At 42.5% G+C, this 15,631-nt stretch overlaps 1 protein-coding gene across 27 annotated transcripts in view; it reads left to right on the top strand.

Annotated features, from left to right (window-relative positions):
* The window catches only part of UBAP2L (ubiquitin associated protein 2 like), a 40,403-nt gene that overhangs the window by 6,357 nt on the left and 18,415 nt on the right, over positions 1-15,631 (top strand). For 10 of the 27 annotated variants that reach the window (XM_058702230.1, XM_058702226.1, XM_058702229.1 and 7 more), the window contains exons 5-11: positions 4,055-4,223; positions 4,624-4,719; positions 5,125-5,170; positions 5,571-5,683; positions 9,898-9,950; positions 11,525-11,610; positions 13,448-13,619. In XM_058702230.1, the coding sequence (XP_058558213.1) occupies positions 4,055-4,223; positions 4,624-4,719; positions 5,125-5,170; positions 5,571-5,683; positions 9,898-9,950; positions 11,525-11,610; positions 13,448-13,619 (735 nt within the window). Of the gene's footprint in view, positions 1-4,054; positions 4,257-4,623; positions 4,720-5,124; positions 5,171-5,570; positions 5,684-7,685; positions 7,761-9,897; positions 9,951-11,524; positions 11,611-13,447; positions 13,620-15,631 lie in introns of all 27 variants that reach the window. The other 17 variants (XM_058702219.1, XM_058702215.1, XM_058702214.1 and 14 more) reach the window with 3 other exon arrangements.

Raw genomic sequence — 15,631 nt, 5'->3', positions numbered from 1 at the left:
TCGGCCGCTCAACCGACTGCGCCACCTAGGCGCCCCAAAATCCATCTCTTTTAATTAGCCCAGAGTAAATTATTCATTCCAGGCTAGTGACTGTTTTCAAGACTGGGTTCGTCTGAATTAGAAATGGTATATAATAGCCTTCGTTACTAGTCAGAGAACATTCTGCTCACCTGTTTTATTGCTGTTGAACAGAGTCACAAACTGGTAGATTCTGAATTGAAGACATTCTCATCAATATCACCTTTACATTTTACAGTACGTTTTCGTCGCTTGAACTTATTTCTGTCGAGGTGGCAGAAAAAGAGTTAACGGCCTGTTGACCACCCTGGAGATGATAGGGGCTCCTATCATCTTTGAGGAGCGCTTGCCCTAGAATTTCACTTATTTCACCTCTTCTCTTTTCTGCTTAATGAGATCCCTATAATTTTGTGCGTGTCTTATCACTGTCCCAAATTGTTAAGTCCTTTAAGAACAGGGATTCTGCCTTACTAACCTTTGGGGTGTTCCTGTGGTGCTTAGTAGAGAACTGTTTTGTTTCAATGAGCAGTGTATCATTTTGAACTAACTTTCATTTCCTCGGTCTTACGTTGGGGATCATTGGTTGGGATAGATACCCAGAGTTTATCCTTAAAGAGGTCAGGCTACTAGTTTTAGAGTATCACGTTAACTAAATGTTGGGGGTTTGTCATTTTCCTTGAGACAATAGGAAATAATAACGGAAAACCTTTTATTTATTTTGAGAGAGAGAGAGCATGTGCATGTGGGAGCAGGAAAGGGGCAGGAAGAGAGAGAAAATCCCAAGCAGATCCCATAAATCACAAGATCATGACCTGAGCCGAAATCAAGAGTCAGATGCTTAACTGACTGAGCCACCCGGGTGCCCCATTGGAAAACTTTTTGTAACCACTGAATTTAAATTTGTGGATTTTTCTCTTCAAAAATGTGGTATTAGGGTACCTGGCTGGCTTAGTCAGTAGAGCAGGCAACTCTTGATCTCGGAGCGTAGACTTGACTTTAAAAAAAAAAAAAAAAAAAAAAAAAAAGTGTGGTCTTAGATTTTACATTATTGACCTTATCTGAAGATGACTGCCTGGATAATCAGATAATAGAGTCTTTGGCTTATTTTGAGTTTACTTTAGAATAATTGTGGATAGGGGGTGGATGTAGGAGTACTTACGCCTTTTAAAAGTTTAGATTTTTTTTTTTTTTGAAGTTTATTTATTTTTGAGGGGAGAAAGAGAAAGTGCATGCGTGAGCAGGGGAAGGCAGAGAGAGAATCCTAAGCAGGCTCTTTGCTGTCAGTGCAAAGCCTGATGTGGGGCTCCATCTCACAAATTGTGAGATCATGACCTGAACCCAAATCACAAGTCTGACGGGGCACCTGGGTGGCTCAGTTGGTTAAGCATCCAACTTTGGCCCAAGTCACAATCTCACGGTTCAAGAGTTCAAGCCTTGCATTGGGCTCTGTGCTGACAGCTCAGCTCAGAGCCTGGAGCCTGCTTCGAATTGTGTCCGTCTCTCTCTCTGTCCCTCCCCTGCTCGCTCTCTCTCTCTCTCTCTCTTTTTTTTCAAAACTAAACATTTTAAAAATATTTAAAGGGTCTGATGCTTAACCAACTGAGCTGGATTTTTAAAAATTAATTAATTTGCAAAAGTCACGTTTTGTTTCATCTTTCACCGTCTTCTGCCTAGTGCTACAAATCTAACCTTCTGTGATGTCAAAAAGGAAAATAAACTGGAGAACATAGGCTTATGCCATAAATAAGTTGCTAATGAAACCAGTTGGGAGTAATATGTGCTGCCAGGGGGTGTTGGATGTATTTGGGTAGATGAGATCGTATCAGAAAACTGGCACCACCCTTGGGAAGATCATAGTAATTCCTTTTCCTTACAGAACCCAGGTAGTTCCAGCAGCTGGTGCATACCATAGAGAACGGAAAAGGGGACAGGTTTCTGAAACTTGACAGGTTTTGAGATAGACCAGCTGAAAAGTCTATAAGTATTTTTTTTTTTTAACGTTTATTTACTTTTTTGAGAGAGAGAGACCGAGTGCGAGTGGAGGAGGGGCAGAGAGAGAGGGAGACACAGAATCCGAAGCAGCCTCCAGGCTCCAGGCTATCAGCAGAGAGCCTGATGCAGGGCTTGAACCCACGAACCGTGAGATCGTGACCTGAGCCGAGGTCGGATGCTCAACCAGCTGAGCCACCTAGATGCCCCTATAAGCTAACAATTTTGAATGTAGTTTCCAGGGTTCCTGCTGCAGATTTAATTATAATAGCGGCACTGTTACTTAAGAATCGATGCTACTGTGAGCATAAAATGACTCAGGAGCCGTAATGTGGAATAAGCTTGGACTGGAAGAGTAGGCAACAAGGAGCCACCGGGTCCTGGGTGGATAATTTTTTCAAAAACTGTTAGTAAACTATTGTAGGCTCTTTAGAACGTGTGGGTATGATTTTGGTATAATTTTAAATGTAGTTTTTAGCTTAAGTTTTTTAAGCTGTAGTAAAAATGTTTAAAATGTATAATTTTAACCATTTTTAAGTATATAATTCTGTGCCATTAGGTACACTGACCATGTTATGCAGTCATTAGCTTTATGCATCTCTAGGACTTTGTCGTTTCCTAAAAAAAACTGTATCCATTACACAGTAACTCCCCCTTTCCCCATCTTCCCAGCTCCTAGTAACCTTTTCTATTCTGTCTCTATGAATTTGCCTATTCTAGGTACCTCATGTAAGTGGAATCATGCAATATTTGTCTCTTTGCGTCTTCTTACTTAGCATAGCGTTTTCAGAGTTTGTCCATATTGTGGCATGTGTCAGAAGTTCACTCCTTTTTAATGCTGAAAAATATTTCATTATATGTGTATACCACATTTTGTTTATTCATCCATTTATGGACACTTGGAATTGGCTGGAAGTAAGTTGTAGACATCACAAATCCTCTGCAGCATGCTTCCCTTAAAGAAGGATATTTTTCTGTATGACCATGTTATCAATCCTGGAAAAATTAATAGCCATTTTGTATTCTACTTGGTCCACATTCTTGGAAGTCTTTAGATATTAATTAGCCGTTGCGGAGCACTGGGTCATTGTTGTTTGAGTAAGATGGTAACTAGGATAGTAAAGATATGGTAGTCTTGGTGTTTGGGAATTTTTGTACATATTTTCTGCAAAAATAATTGTGAATCAAGGTGTGTGTGTTTATAAAATTCATTTTTTGAGGAATGAGGTTTTTTGCAGGACTTTTTAGCTTATTTTCCTTACCACGAATTTTCCCTTCTGCAGTCTGGAATGAATTATAGATTATTCTGCTTTGGGGAAAGTTTAATTGGGTTATATCACTTTAGGGAGTATAGGGAGAATACAGATGTAAAACCTGGAACAGAAGGCTCCCTGTAGTCCACTGTGTCCGGGCCAGGGCTATGCCTTCCTGGCTGTTACTCCGTCTTTAAAGCAAAGGAAATTGGTGCGTGTGTCAGGGAGTGGGGCTGGGGGATGGTGGTGAGGACTAGGTGTAGTTATTATTCTTCTAAATGCTGGGTTGTTTGATTAGAGAATGTGCCCAAGAGTCAAATGCTGTTGATTCATTCTGAATTCAAAGTTAACCTTTAGAAACTTTTAGTTTCCTTTTCTCCTTTGACATGAATAAGACTGTGTATGAAAAAGTTAGGAGTCACTGAATCTGAAGGAAATTAATTTTTTCAGCCCAGGAAACACACTTGAAAGATGGGGACCAATAACTAGGCCTTTGACTGATACGCCACGTGACTGCACCGGATCCAGATCTTGGCAATCTTTTTGGAAGCGATCCCTGCAGTCCATTAGCTATAAGCGCCTCCCCTATAAGAAGGACTTTAATTTTTCAGTGATAGGTATAGAATTTGTTTTGAGGTTCTGTCTGTACCCTCCATTTAAGCAGACATAAGTTAGTGGAAGTATCTTAGATTTGGATGATGAGAGGAGAATGGTTAACAGTTTCCCAGCTTTTATCTGTGGTTTCCCGATAGCAATCCATATTGATTAGATGTGAATGCTCTGCCCTTCTTTAGCATTCGTGGGAGATGGTCGGGAAGAAGAAGGGAGTCTCAGGACAGAAGGATGGTGGCCAAACGGAATCCAACGAGGAAGGCAAAGAAAATCGAGACCGTGACAGAGACTATAGTCGGCGACGTGGTGGGCCACCAAGACGGGGGAGAGGTGCCAGCCGTGGACGAGAGTGTATGCATGGGGCTTTAACAAAACCAGCTGTGGGTCAGTAATGTCTGGATTTCAGGGATGTCAGGGCCCTGGTAGGCTGGACCTAGTAACCATTATATCATCCTTCTGATTTTTTTCTTGCCACCATTTATTCTGAGACCTTGGTATCTCTTACATGTAGCGTTTTCTAGCTACAGCTACCAGTTTGGCATGAAATTACCTTGCAGTCATTTATAAAGTTGTCTGACTTCTAGCTCTCTGTTGTGGTTCATCACCTTTCCCCTGGTAACCATCATGTCCCATCCTTCCATCTCATTATCTCCTCTTGGTTTTGTCTCCCCACCACCATCTGTATGTGCCGCTTACATATTTACATAAATTCCATTGACTCCGTTTTGGCTCTCTGTGTTTTTCATTTTAGTTCGGGGTCAGGAAAACGGATTAGATGGCACTAAGAGTGGAGGACCTTCCGGAAGAGGCACTGAACGAGGCAGAAGAGGACGTGGCAGAGGCAGAGGTGATCGGTTTCTTGGGGGGTCGGATATTGGGGGCAGGGTATTCTTACTCGTTCTGTAGGGGTCATCTTTATTTGAAAACATTCCCATGACATCTCGTTACCTAAATTGTTGAGAAATCATGCAAATTCTAGAGATTGCTGAGCGAGCAGTGGGAAAGAAGGTAGGTGTCGTTTGTGTTAATGTATTTGCTTAAGGACCCAGAAGCTTGGTCAGCAAAGGAACAATCTGTCAATAGTAGTGATTGCCTACTGTGTTATATTAACTATACTACAGGGTGAAAGAAAGAACATCTAATAATATCAACCCCTTATTATTCCAGAGTTGCCTCAATTGGCAAGGTACTTTTTATATCGACTTTTAAAATATTTCTCCCTTCCTCTCTTTGTGTCTTTTTTTCCTTTAAGGTGGCTCTGGTAGACGGGGAGGAAGGTTTTCTGCTCAAGGAATGGGGTGAGTTTCATTGATTTGATGTCACAGTCTTTAAATTTTTTCCCCCTAATCGTTAACATAATATCCTAGAGCGGCTAGTGTCCTGAAACTCTGAGGATAATGTGCAGCCTTAACCGAAATGTGATCAGAAAGATTTCTAGACCACTTAATCAGATGAGTGTGCAGATGTAGTGCTGGCGATAAGCATTTACCGCTTGGATCACCTCTAGCTCGTAACCTCATTTGATGCACGTATCTGCTGTTTTCCAAAATTCAGTGTGGATTTTATTATGATTATAGGTGTCCTAACCCAAAATAGGTAGTAGACATAAATTGAGATCATTCCATGGGATTGTTCATCTTTGCTGGTGCTGCTTGGAGGTCACAGACTCTTTTAAGCTATTTTTCCCCACACCCTCAGAACCTTTAACCCAGCTGATTACGCAGAACCGGCCAATACCGATGACAACTATGGCAATAATAGCGGGAATACGTGGAACAACACTGGCCACTTCGAACCAGATGATGGGACGAGTGAGTGACTGCTTATTGTTTCTGGTCTTTAAACACCTAAGGAAATAACTATTTTGAGGTTATGGTCATATTAAAAAGTGGAGGAATAGGGGCGCCTGGGTGGCGCAGTCGGTTAAGCCTCCGACTTCAGCCAGGTCACGATCTCGCGGTCCGTGAGTTCGAGCCCCGCGTCAGGCTCTGGGCTGATGGCTCGGAGCCTGGAGCCTGTTTCCGATTCTGTGTCTCCCTCTCTCTCTGCCCCTCCCCCGTTCATGCTCTGTCTCTCTCTGTCCCAAAAAAAAAAAGTGGAGGAATAGTTTTTGGTGCAGAGATAAGGGAGGAAGGGATGGCGATCGAAATACTGTGTGTTCTCCTTGCTGCCTGTGTGCCTGTGGGCACTTTACACGTGCTGGTTCTCTTGGTCTTCATCACTCACCTGTGAAATTGACACTGTTCGTCATCTCCACATGCCAGACCTTACACTCAAAGGGTGGTCATGAAATTTGCTAGTATTTGAACTCAGAATTGTTTGACCCTAAGAGCCCATGCTCTTTCTGTTACACCGTGTGGCTGCCATTAGCTCCAGGTGTGTTTCCTAGTGTTTCTGTTAGGGTTTCTAGCTTTGTCTTTTGAAAAAGTATTCTTAATTAATTAGTTAATTATGTCACCACTTGTAGAGATGAACAAGGCCCAGAATCAAAGCCCACTGTCAGTTTGTTTTCTGGCACTGAGATAATATCTTTTTTACCTTCATTTTTGGAAAATCTCAGTATCTGGGCAAGAAGGAAGCCGCAGCTTTCTAGCTGTTTATTGAATAGTTTTCTGGGTGTGGAAGAATATTATGGGATTTGAATAAGGTTGCTTTTTTGGTTAGCTGACTTTTGGTGTTTGTGTCTGAGTAGGCTATACATATTTAAGGGTATGTTAGGCTTGTGGGACAGACAACCCACAATGTGTTTGGGAGTGAAAGATACTTTTACCCCTTTAAGTAAGGACAGCCCCTGGGCTGCGGAGTATTGTATTGTATTCTTACGAGATCCCCTGCTTCTTTGTGGCTGAGCCAGCACAGGAAGAACTTGAGACTTTTTTCCCTTATAAAGGGGGGAATGAGTTAATAGTAGAGTGTGAATTCAGCTTTTTAACCCCTTATCTATTTTATTTGCTTTGCCCCTTTTCAAAGATCATTGATGTTTCTCTCTCTCTTTAGGAGGGTCTCTGGCACAAACAGTTCATCGATTGCCCACAAGATGTTATACCTCAGGTCCTGAATGTTATGTGCTTTTAATTTACCAGCTATTTTACAAATTTGTTTTAAATACAGTTATCCCATTGATGGAGGTTGAAGTTGAGTTATTGACAAGATGGAAATCTGTTTTAATTCCTGGACCATTTGGCTATGAACTGTCTTTTTGTTATTTTAGGAAGTATAACGCCGCTCTTGATGGCTTGTAGAGGCAGTGTGGTAGCAGTCTGAATACCAGAAGTGACTGCTTTTGAGCACTAGTTTTTGGGTATTTGGCTTTTTTCTCATTGGCAGAAAAGATAGTAGACATTAAGGGATTTGTTTTCAGTTGTGGATAGAAAATCAGGCATGGAGTCCCAGTCCTAGATTGCAAGCCTTAGCTGTTTTCAGCAAGGATCTGGTTTGGAAAGCAAGGAAGGATGAGGTGTGTGTTTATTTATACTGAGGAGAGAATAGCAGATTTGGGAGGTTAGAATCCGAAATCGGATTTGTGGCTGAATGAAAAGCTGTGTGATGCTGATCTCGTCTTGTGCGTGTGAACGTGTTGGGTGTAGCTTCATGCGTTCCTGCTGTTGTTAATTTCACAATATGAAGTGACATTCATGCATGATCTCTTTTTGTGTTTTCATGATAGCAAACTTCAAATTCCCTTTTTTATTTAAAAAGAAATTGAAACCTACCCTTAAAATATCCACAGGTACAGTGGGAATTGTTTTGGGGCAAATGTTCTCATTCAGAAGCAGAATTTCATTGCTTGTGTTTTTTTCTTTTTTGTTTCAGGACTTGATTTCAGTGGGGTTGAGGGGTCAAATTATCCCCGAAAATTTGAGACTGCTCCTGGTATGATACATCCAGGTGCCTAACTGCCCCAGATATTTTTATAGATTTTTATGAATTGGAATATCTGTGGATATGTCATTTTTCTGTTTCCCTGCTTTTTTTTTTTCTTTTTCTGCCTTTTTTTCTCATATTCTGTGCCTGTTTTTTCTTAAAAATTTTTGATCATTTAATGACTATTTAACATTTACATTGACTGCTTTCTGCTGACAGAATGGAAACCCTTACCTATCACTCAGAGCCTTAGCACTCCTACTGTTCTTTCGTGCCTTTTCAGTACAGCCTTCTTGGCCATGACTGTGCATCTTGTCTTGGATCAAGTAGGCATCTGCATTCTTCCTTTGCGTCTTAGACTAGTCACGAGAGTGCAGGAGAACATTGCTGCCTTGACAGAGAGCCCATCAATAGGAGATAACTTCTCAGGTCACTTCCAACTCCAGGATTATGTATATGTGTTAACCCAGATCTTGGGTTCCATTTATCCAAGGCAGGTTGGATGCCAATGGAGAGGAAGAGTAGTGTCACCAAAGAGGGAGAGAAGAATGTGGTTTGTAATTTGTCTGAACTGAAATTGGACTTTAGTGTGATTTGGAGAACGTTGCCATTATTAAGTGGTTCGGAATTTCCCTTGTGTGGTTATAAGTGATCCTGGAGGAAGCATTATAATGACTATCTTTTTCTTTATGAAATAGGGTTCTAAAGATTTTATTTTTAAGAAATCTCCACACCCAATGTAGGGCTTTGAACTCACAATCCTGAGATGAGGAATCTCATGTTGTACTGACTGAGCCTACCAGGGGCCCCTAGAAGAATTTCATATGGGAATATAGGTATTAGAATATTTCTCTTCGGTGACAGTGAATATCTGAATGCCAGATTTTCATTCTTTTTTTTCTTTTTCTTAAAATTTTTTAATGTTTATTTCTGAGAGAGGGAGAGTGTGCATGAGCAAGTGGGGGAGGGGCCGAAAGAGGGAGACAGAACCTGAAACAGGCTCCAGGCTCCGAGCCATCAGCACAGAGCCCGATGAGGGGCTCAAACTTGTGAACTGCAAGATCATGACCTGAGCCGAAATCGGACTCCCAACCCACTGAGCTACCCAGGAGCCCCAGACTGTAATTCTTAAAAGAAGTTTTCTCCATTTGGAGAGAAGGCTTGAAGAATTGATCAACTTGTACTGTTGTTTTAGAGAAGAAAATAAGGAGTGTTCTTGTTCTTTGCAGTAGTCAGGTGTTACTTCTTACTGTGGTCCTTCAGTTGAAGGGAAGAATCCTGCTTCTTGTAGAACAGTTTCCTTTTCTGAGGATATATGTACACATGAAGCAAAACAAGGGAAGTGTGGAAGGTGGTTTTACTGCTGATGGAACTTTCCTATAGAAACCATCCTGACTTTGTTATGACCAACATGGGGCAAGTATACGACTGCGTTGTCTGCGCTGTGCCCTTGGCAGGTTAGAGGTCACGTTCTGTAGGATTAGGACCAGGATAATAACAGACATGTTTGCTTTTTCAGTTTTGTCCAATGTCTTCTGAAAAGGCGTGGAAAAGAACAGACCCATGAGGGTTTCTTACGGTTTGACCAGTGAGGTCGATACACTTGACTTCTGCTGAGTGTGCATTTTTACATTGAGTTCTGATAGCAGGTAGTTGTCAGTGCCCGCAGTTTGGAAGCCTGCCTTCCGCTGCCCTTCCACTGCCACATGGCAGCCATTCGTGTTCCTCCCGTCACCGCCACTCTCTCTCTGCCCGTCGTGCTGTCTCCTACCAGGTGAGAAGGCGTAGTGTACGTTCTGGTGTAAATTGGCTGCTGTCACTTGAGTTGACCACTAAGGCAGAGGGCTTGAGGGGTCTTAAGAGGTTGCCTGGAGCATTGGACCTGTTGCCCCTCGCTCCCCCACTCCCCACTATATCTGCTGTTAAAGCTGTGTAACAAAGCCTGGAAGTAGGTGTGAAGTCATAATCTTATGAAAAACCCTGGTCTTCTGATGTATCCCTTTCTAAATAGTCTTTTCCTCCCCCCTGGAACCTAGGAATCTCTTCTGATTACTAAAATCTGGTTACTCTTCCGGCTGCCGGAACTATTAATATGTTAGTGTTTTTGCACATGCTGTGTACTGGCACTTAAGTTACTTCACTGTTTTTCCTTTATTGCCAGGTGCGTGGAGGACCGCGGCAGAGGAGTGGGGGACTGAAGACTGGAATGAAGACGTAGGTATTCCCGGGTCACTCCTCACTAGTGCTTTCTGTCCCTTAGTGGTGTTTAGGGATAGAAAATGGGTATATTTCTACCCCTTCAAAATTCACCCTTAAGATTCTGACCCAAAACTTTTACATCCAAAATAGTGTTCTGAGCCAGAACATTTCACATATGTTATATGAAGGAGACTGGGCATGAACAGGACTCTATGGAACCAGACTATGGAAAGGGCAAGTGCACCTGTGTAAGTCCAATATCTGATTGTCGGATTTGTCCCAGCAAGAGATGGTGGTTGGGGAGAGCACCAGAAATGGAGTTAGGCAGGTAGTGCCTTGAGTAACAGCTGCTGGTGGCCCATGACTTCTTTTGAGCCAGTTCGGCTATTTAGTTCCTATTCGGGCACTGGTGTTTGGTCCTGTGATTGGCTGAGAGGTGGGTGCGAAGTGAGAGAGTACCACGTCCTCGAATTCACAATCTGGTTGGTTCTGAAGCCCAGCTTCATAGTTGAGATGAAAGTATAGATCTTCCAGCGTGACTTAACGTGGACAGCTCAGTCATGGGTGTCACAGAGGTGGCACATAAGCCGGCACTCTGAGCTCACTGGAGTAGCACTTGAGTAAAAGAATTCTGCTCGTTCTTGGTCACAGTCAGGATTTTGTTGTGAATTGTAGTTTTCAGTGATCATGGATTAAATCCTGTTTTAACATTTTTTCAGTCTGCTTTCTATACTTGTATACATTTAGGCAAGGCAGCTTTTATGGTGACATGGTGACCAAACTTTGGGTTTGCCAGACCTGAGTGTTTGAAATTTCAGATGCATCAGCATTAGAGGATGATTTCTTTTCTGTTGTAACTGAGCTAGACTGCCTCGTGAATACTTTCTAGGATTTGGTTTGGTCTGTTTAAGCAACTTTCAGAGAATGATATATTTGGGGAAGTGGATTCCCTGTTTTTGGAGAAGAGATTTTAGTCAAAAAGTGAAAACAAAACCAAAGCAAGTTTTGAATGGTGGAATGAGTTATTCCCTACAATTGTTTACCTAATTTTAGGGTCTTAGAATGCAAAGGGTAGGTGTAATAAAGTCACTATTAAGGCAAAAATTGCATATAGTTGAAATCATCCCTACAGAGACCCTAATTCACCAGCACTTGGGTCCTTACTGCTCAAAAGCCAGGAATTAATTTCTTTCATTTTGTCTTTGTCTTGGCTGTAACCTTTCTTTCTTTGAGAGGAGCAGTGGAAGATAAAGTTTGGTTTGGGTAAGGGTGTGAGTTGGGAACTCTAATGGGAAAGTATAAAAGGTTTTCTCTCTTTTTTGTAGCATGTGTATTCAGCTTTCTGTAAGTTCAGCGTGCATATCATGTGACTCCCATTGTATTTCATAGGGTTTCTTGATTTTACACTCTTTTGATAAAGTCACATCTAGAAGGGTAATGGAGGTCAGTCCACATAGGTTCCTCTGGCTGGGCGGCTTTCTTTTCTGAGCGTTTTCCCTTTGCCTTGGTGTTAAGTTCCCCTTGCCTGAGCCAGGTTTCTGACTGTAGTCCACTTAACACCAGAAGTGACTAATCCTTCTGTTTTCCAGCTTTCTGAGACCAAGATCTTCACTGCCTCTAATGTGTCTTCAGTGCCTCTGCCTGCGGAGAATGTGACAATCACTGCTGGTCAGAGGCAAGTGTGTGGTAAAGTTCAGTGTCCTTTCCCAAATGGGGCTGGTGAGAAGGGGCTGTAAGGAAGAGCAGCAGTGGGCCTTCTCGAGCTCCCGTGGTGCTGGCAGTAACGGGAAGCAAGCATGTGAGGCTGATCGGGTTCTAAGAGTTCGTCTACTGAATGGGAGTCCATTTTTTACAATTTTAAAGATGATTCTTTCCAAAATAGCCCCTTTAATTACATAGGTCAACCTGAATTAAAACTTAGCACGATTGAGCTTGTCCGGTAGTAAGGTAAAGTTAAACATGGAAATGTTTTCATTTATTTCAGTTTGCAAAACTGTTCAGTAGCTGCTTCTCTTGCTTTATAATAATGATCTTTGTCTGCTAAGCCTACTGAGTAAAATGGTCATTTTTCCCCTAGGATCTGGCTAATGAATTTTTTAGAACTTGAACCTTAGTTATTGGGGTTAGTAGAGGGAGGTGCACTTACTAGGAATATCTTTATGCCCAGAAAGCCTCTTGGATTATTTCTAGACCTGGGTATGATAGCCGTTAACTCAGAAGCCTGAAGCGTGCTAGGAATAGGACATTAGGGGCATCAGAGGCGATGTGTGTTGTTTTTCTGACACCAGTATCTCATTTTACTGACATCAGTCCTTCAATTCTCTGAACACCAACAAGGTATTTAGTAATTCAGTTCAGTTCTGCCACTTGCCAGAGTTAGCACAGACCCTGATTGATGCCTCCATCCCAGAAGACTGCCCTTGCTTCCGAGGTGCGAGGTCCACTGCAGATGAGTGCCCAGGCTGCCCACACCCTTCTGCCTGGCTGACTGCAGATTTGGGGATTCTCAAAGCCTACCCCACCCCTCATCCCCTGCTTAGGTTCAGAAATCTGCTAGAATGACTCGGAACTCAGGGAAGAGTTACTTGCCATAACCGGTTTGTTATAACCAGTACTCAGGTACAGTGGCCAGTTGGAAGAGATGCACACGCAGGGCAGGGGGTGGGGTGCCTTCCCAGTACATTCATCAAACATTCAGTGCATCCACTAACCCAGAAGCTCACTGAATCTCCCTGTTCTAGAGTTTTAATCAAAGTTTCATTACTTAGATAGGCCTGATTGACTAAGCCATTGGCTGTCGAAGGCAGTCTCCAAGCTCGTTCTGATTCTAGAAGTGGGTAAAGAGAGAGTGCTGGGGCTGAAAGTTCTAACCCTCTAATCCCATTGCTGGTATTCCTGGTGGCAGCCCACTTCCTGCAGCTCTGGGGGGGTGGGGCTCCCACCCTGAGTAACCTTGTTAGCATGGACTTTGGTTGAAAGAGGCTCATTACGAATAACAAGAGACACTTAGGAAATTTTAAGGGTTTTAGGAGCCCTGTGCTGAGAACTAGAGGCAAAGCGGAACTATACGTGTGCTCCTTAGATCACAGGTGACTTGGGAAGTTCTATGGAAGTTGGGAGGTCAATTCCAAAGATACTTGAAGGTGCCGGTGCTCTGGCAAGTTTTTGTGTATTAGGTATTGGTAATGGCAGGTATTCATTATTAAAATATTCATTAAAAATTTTGTAAATTTTGGCCCAAATGTGAAGCTGTTGCATTAAAACTAACATTTGCTATTCCATGAAATTAATTTAACTAAATTGAAATATTTAACGTTGTTATGGTTGACAGTGCCATTAGAACACAGCTAGATCCTGTAGTGGTTCTTAACATCATTTATTTTGGTCAATTAAGCATTTCTGGTCTCTGTGTTTTTGATGAGTGACTTTATTTTGATCTGACCATACTCTGGGAGTTGGGAATGCTAGAATGTTCTGTCATTATTCATGAGTATGTTCTGTCTCTCCACTAGAATCGACCTTGCTGTTCTGTTGGGGAAGACACCATCTTCAATGGAGAATGATTCCTCTAATCTGGATCCATCTCAGGCTCCTTCTCTTGCGCAGCCTCTGGTGTTCAGTAATTCAAAGCAGAGCGCCATAACACAGCCTGCTTCAGGAAACTCATTCTCTCATCACAGTATGGTAAGTAGGAGACCCAGTGCCCTTCAACTCCAGCACGTACATGGAGTACTGCCTTCCGGTGACAGGTTTGGGGTGGGGTAAAACATCCCCTTTAAGTAGCCTTAAGTAGCCCCCACTAAGTAGCCTTGGTGGTAGGGACACAGAGTTGGGTAGTAGGGTGCTGTGCAGTAGGAGGACTTAGTTTTGGACAGACTGAATCTTCCTCTAAAAGTGAGTCCGTATCACTTACCAGACACTCACTGTGCCAAGTGTTAATTAATAACATTGCTGTTGAAGAGGAAAAAATGACATCAAATTTTAATCCTTTTTCAATTCTAGTTAAACTTTGATGGGAAGTTGGAGCACTTCCCTATTTCTCGATAGCAGAATTGCCATATAAATCTGTTTAAACCAGATGTTTCTGGACTCGGCTTCCAAAAACTTGGGGTTTTCCTGAATGTTTCTGCTTACTAGCTGCCCCTCCCCTTCTCCGTAGGTGGGGATGAGAGCACTTGCTCTGCCTGCCATACAGGGCTGTGGGAACATGAAATAAGATTGTGGATCAGGCCACACAAATGTGGGAGCAGCAGTGGTACTGGTTATTAACACCTAGAGTACTTCAGGCATGGGAATTGTTGACTCAGTTAAGAAATTCGAGGTCGTTAACTATAGCAGAGGAATCATTTAAGGGTAAACAGTGATGCAAGGACCAGTGTTTTTTTTTTTTTTTTTTTTTTTTTAAATGTTTATTTTTATTTTTGAGAGAGAGAGAGAGAGAGAGAAGGTGGGGGTGGGCAGCAGAGAGAGGGAGACACAGAATCGGAAACAGGCTCCAGGCTCCGAGCCATCAGCCCAGAGCCTGACGCGGGGCTCGAACTCACGGACCGGACCGCGAGATCGTGACCTGGCTGAAGTCGGACGCTTAACCGACTGCGCCACCCAGGCGCCCCAGGACCAGTGTTTTTTTTAACAAATCATAAGAAAAACTTTCTCTTTTTTTCTTTTTGCATATAATTTTATTTTTCCAGTAGTAGGATTATAACGATTACTTCATTTTTATTATTTTTTAATGTTTGTTTATTTTGAGAGAAAGTGCACACGAGTGTGCAGGGAGGAGCAGAGAGAGAGGGAGACTCCAAGCAGGCTCCACACTGTCATCGCAGAGCTCAGTGTTGGGCTCGATCCCATGACTCTGAGATCACAACCTGAGCCGCTATCAAGAGTCAGATGCTTGGGCGCCTAGGTGGCTCGCTCAGTTGAGCGTCCAACTCTTGTTTTGGCTCAGGTCCTGATTGCAGTGTCGTGGGATCAAGCCTCATGTCAGGCTCTGTGCTGAGCATGGAGCCTGCTTAAGATTCTTTCTCCCTCTGCCCCTCTCCCCTGCTTGTGTTTTTTCTCTCTTAAAAAAAAAAAAAAGAAAGAAACATTAGAGAACCAATTTTCCCTAAAACGTAATAGATGTAAAACAAAATTTTAATATAAATAACATAGGAGCTCCCTATACACGGACATTACATAATTGCTGTATCCTTAAAGCTTTGCACTTGTAGAATATCTGATGATCGTTACCATGTGGGATCATCTCCCTGCCATAGTCCTATACTTTTAACTCAACTTCGGGTGTTTGTGTTTTTGTTCGTATAATTTTGTGACATAGACTGAAGTGGGAAAAACGTCTTCCCTTGAGTTGGACTGATTGGTTTCGTTTAAGAGAGCGCTGCTCATTGATGGTGATGAGGAAGGATATGGTTGAATAAGAACCTAAGGGAAACTAGATCGAATCTCCCTGAAGATGTTTTGGAGTAGTCAAGGCCATGTGGTTCATCTGCTGGACTAGGCTGGCGGTCTTACCTAGCAGTAGGGAGTAGGGGAAATCCCCCAAAAGCATAAGAGTAAATTTTGTTTTCTTATTCGTGATTGTCCTATAGAACTTGGATACACACAGAGAAAATGAATCATACGGACTCATTATTTGATTGTGTGGTGCAGAGATGTTGACAGGCCCTTAGCTTTCTTTTCTTTGTCTTGAAGTG

The sequence above is a fragment of the Neofelis nebulosa genome, chromosome 15 (assembly GCF_028018385.1).
Source record: "Neofelis nebulosa isolate mNeoNeb1 chromosome 15, mNeoNeb1.pri, whole genome shotgun sequence".
NCBI classification, from domain to species: Eukaryota; Metazoa; Chordata; class Mammalia; order Carnivora; family Felidae; genus Neofelis; species Neofelis nebulosa.
The sequence above is the reverse complement of the archived record's forward strand: the minus strand, read 5'-3'. Positions and strand labels throughout refer to the sequence as shown.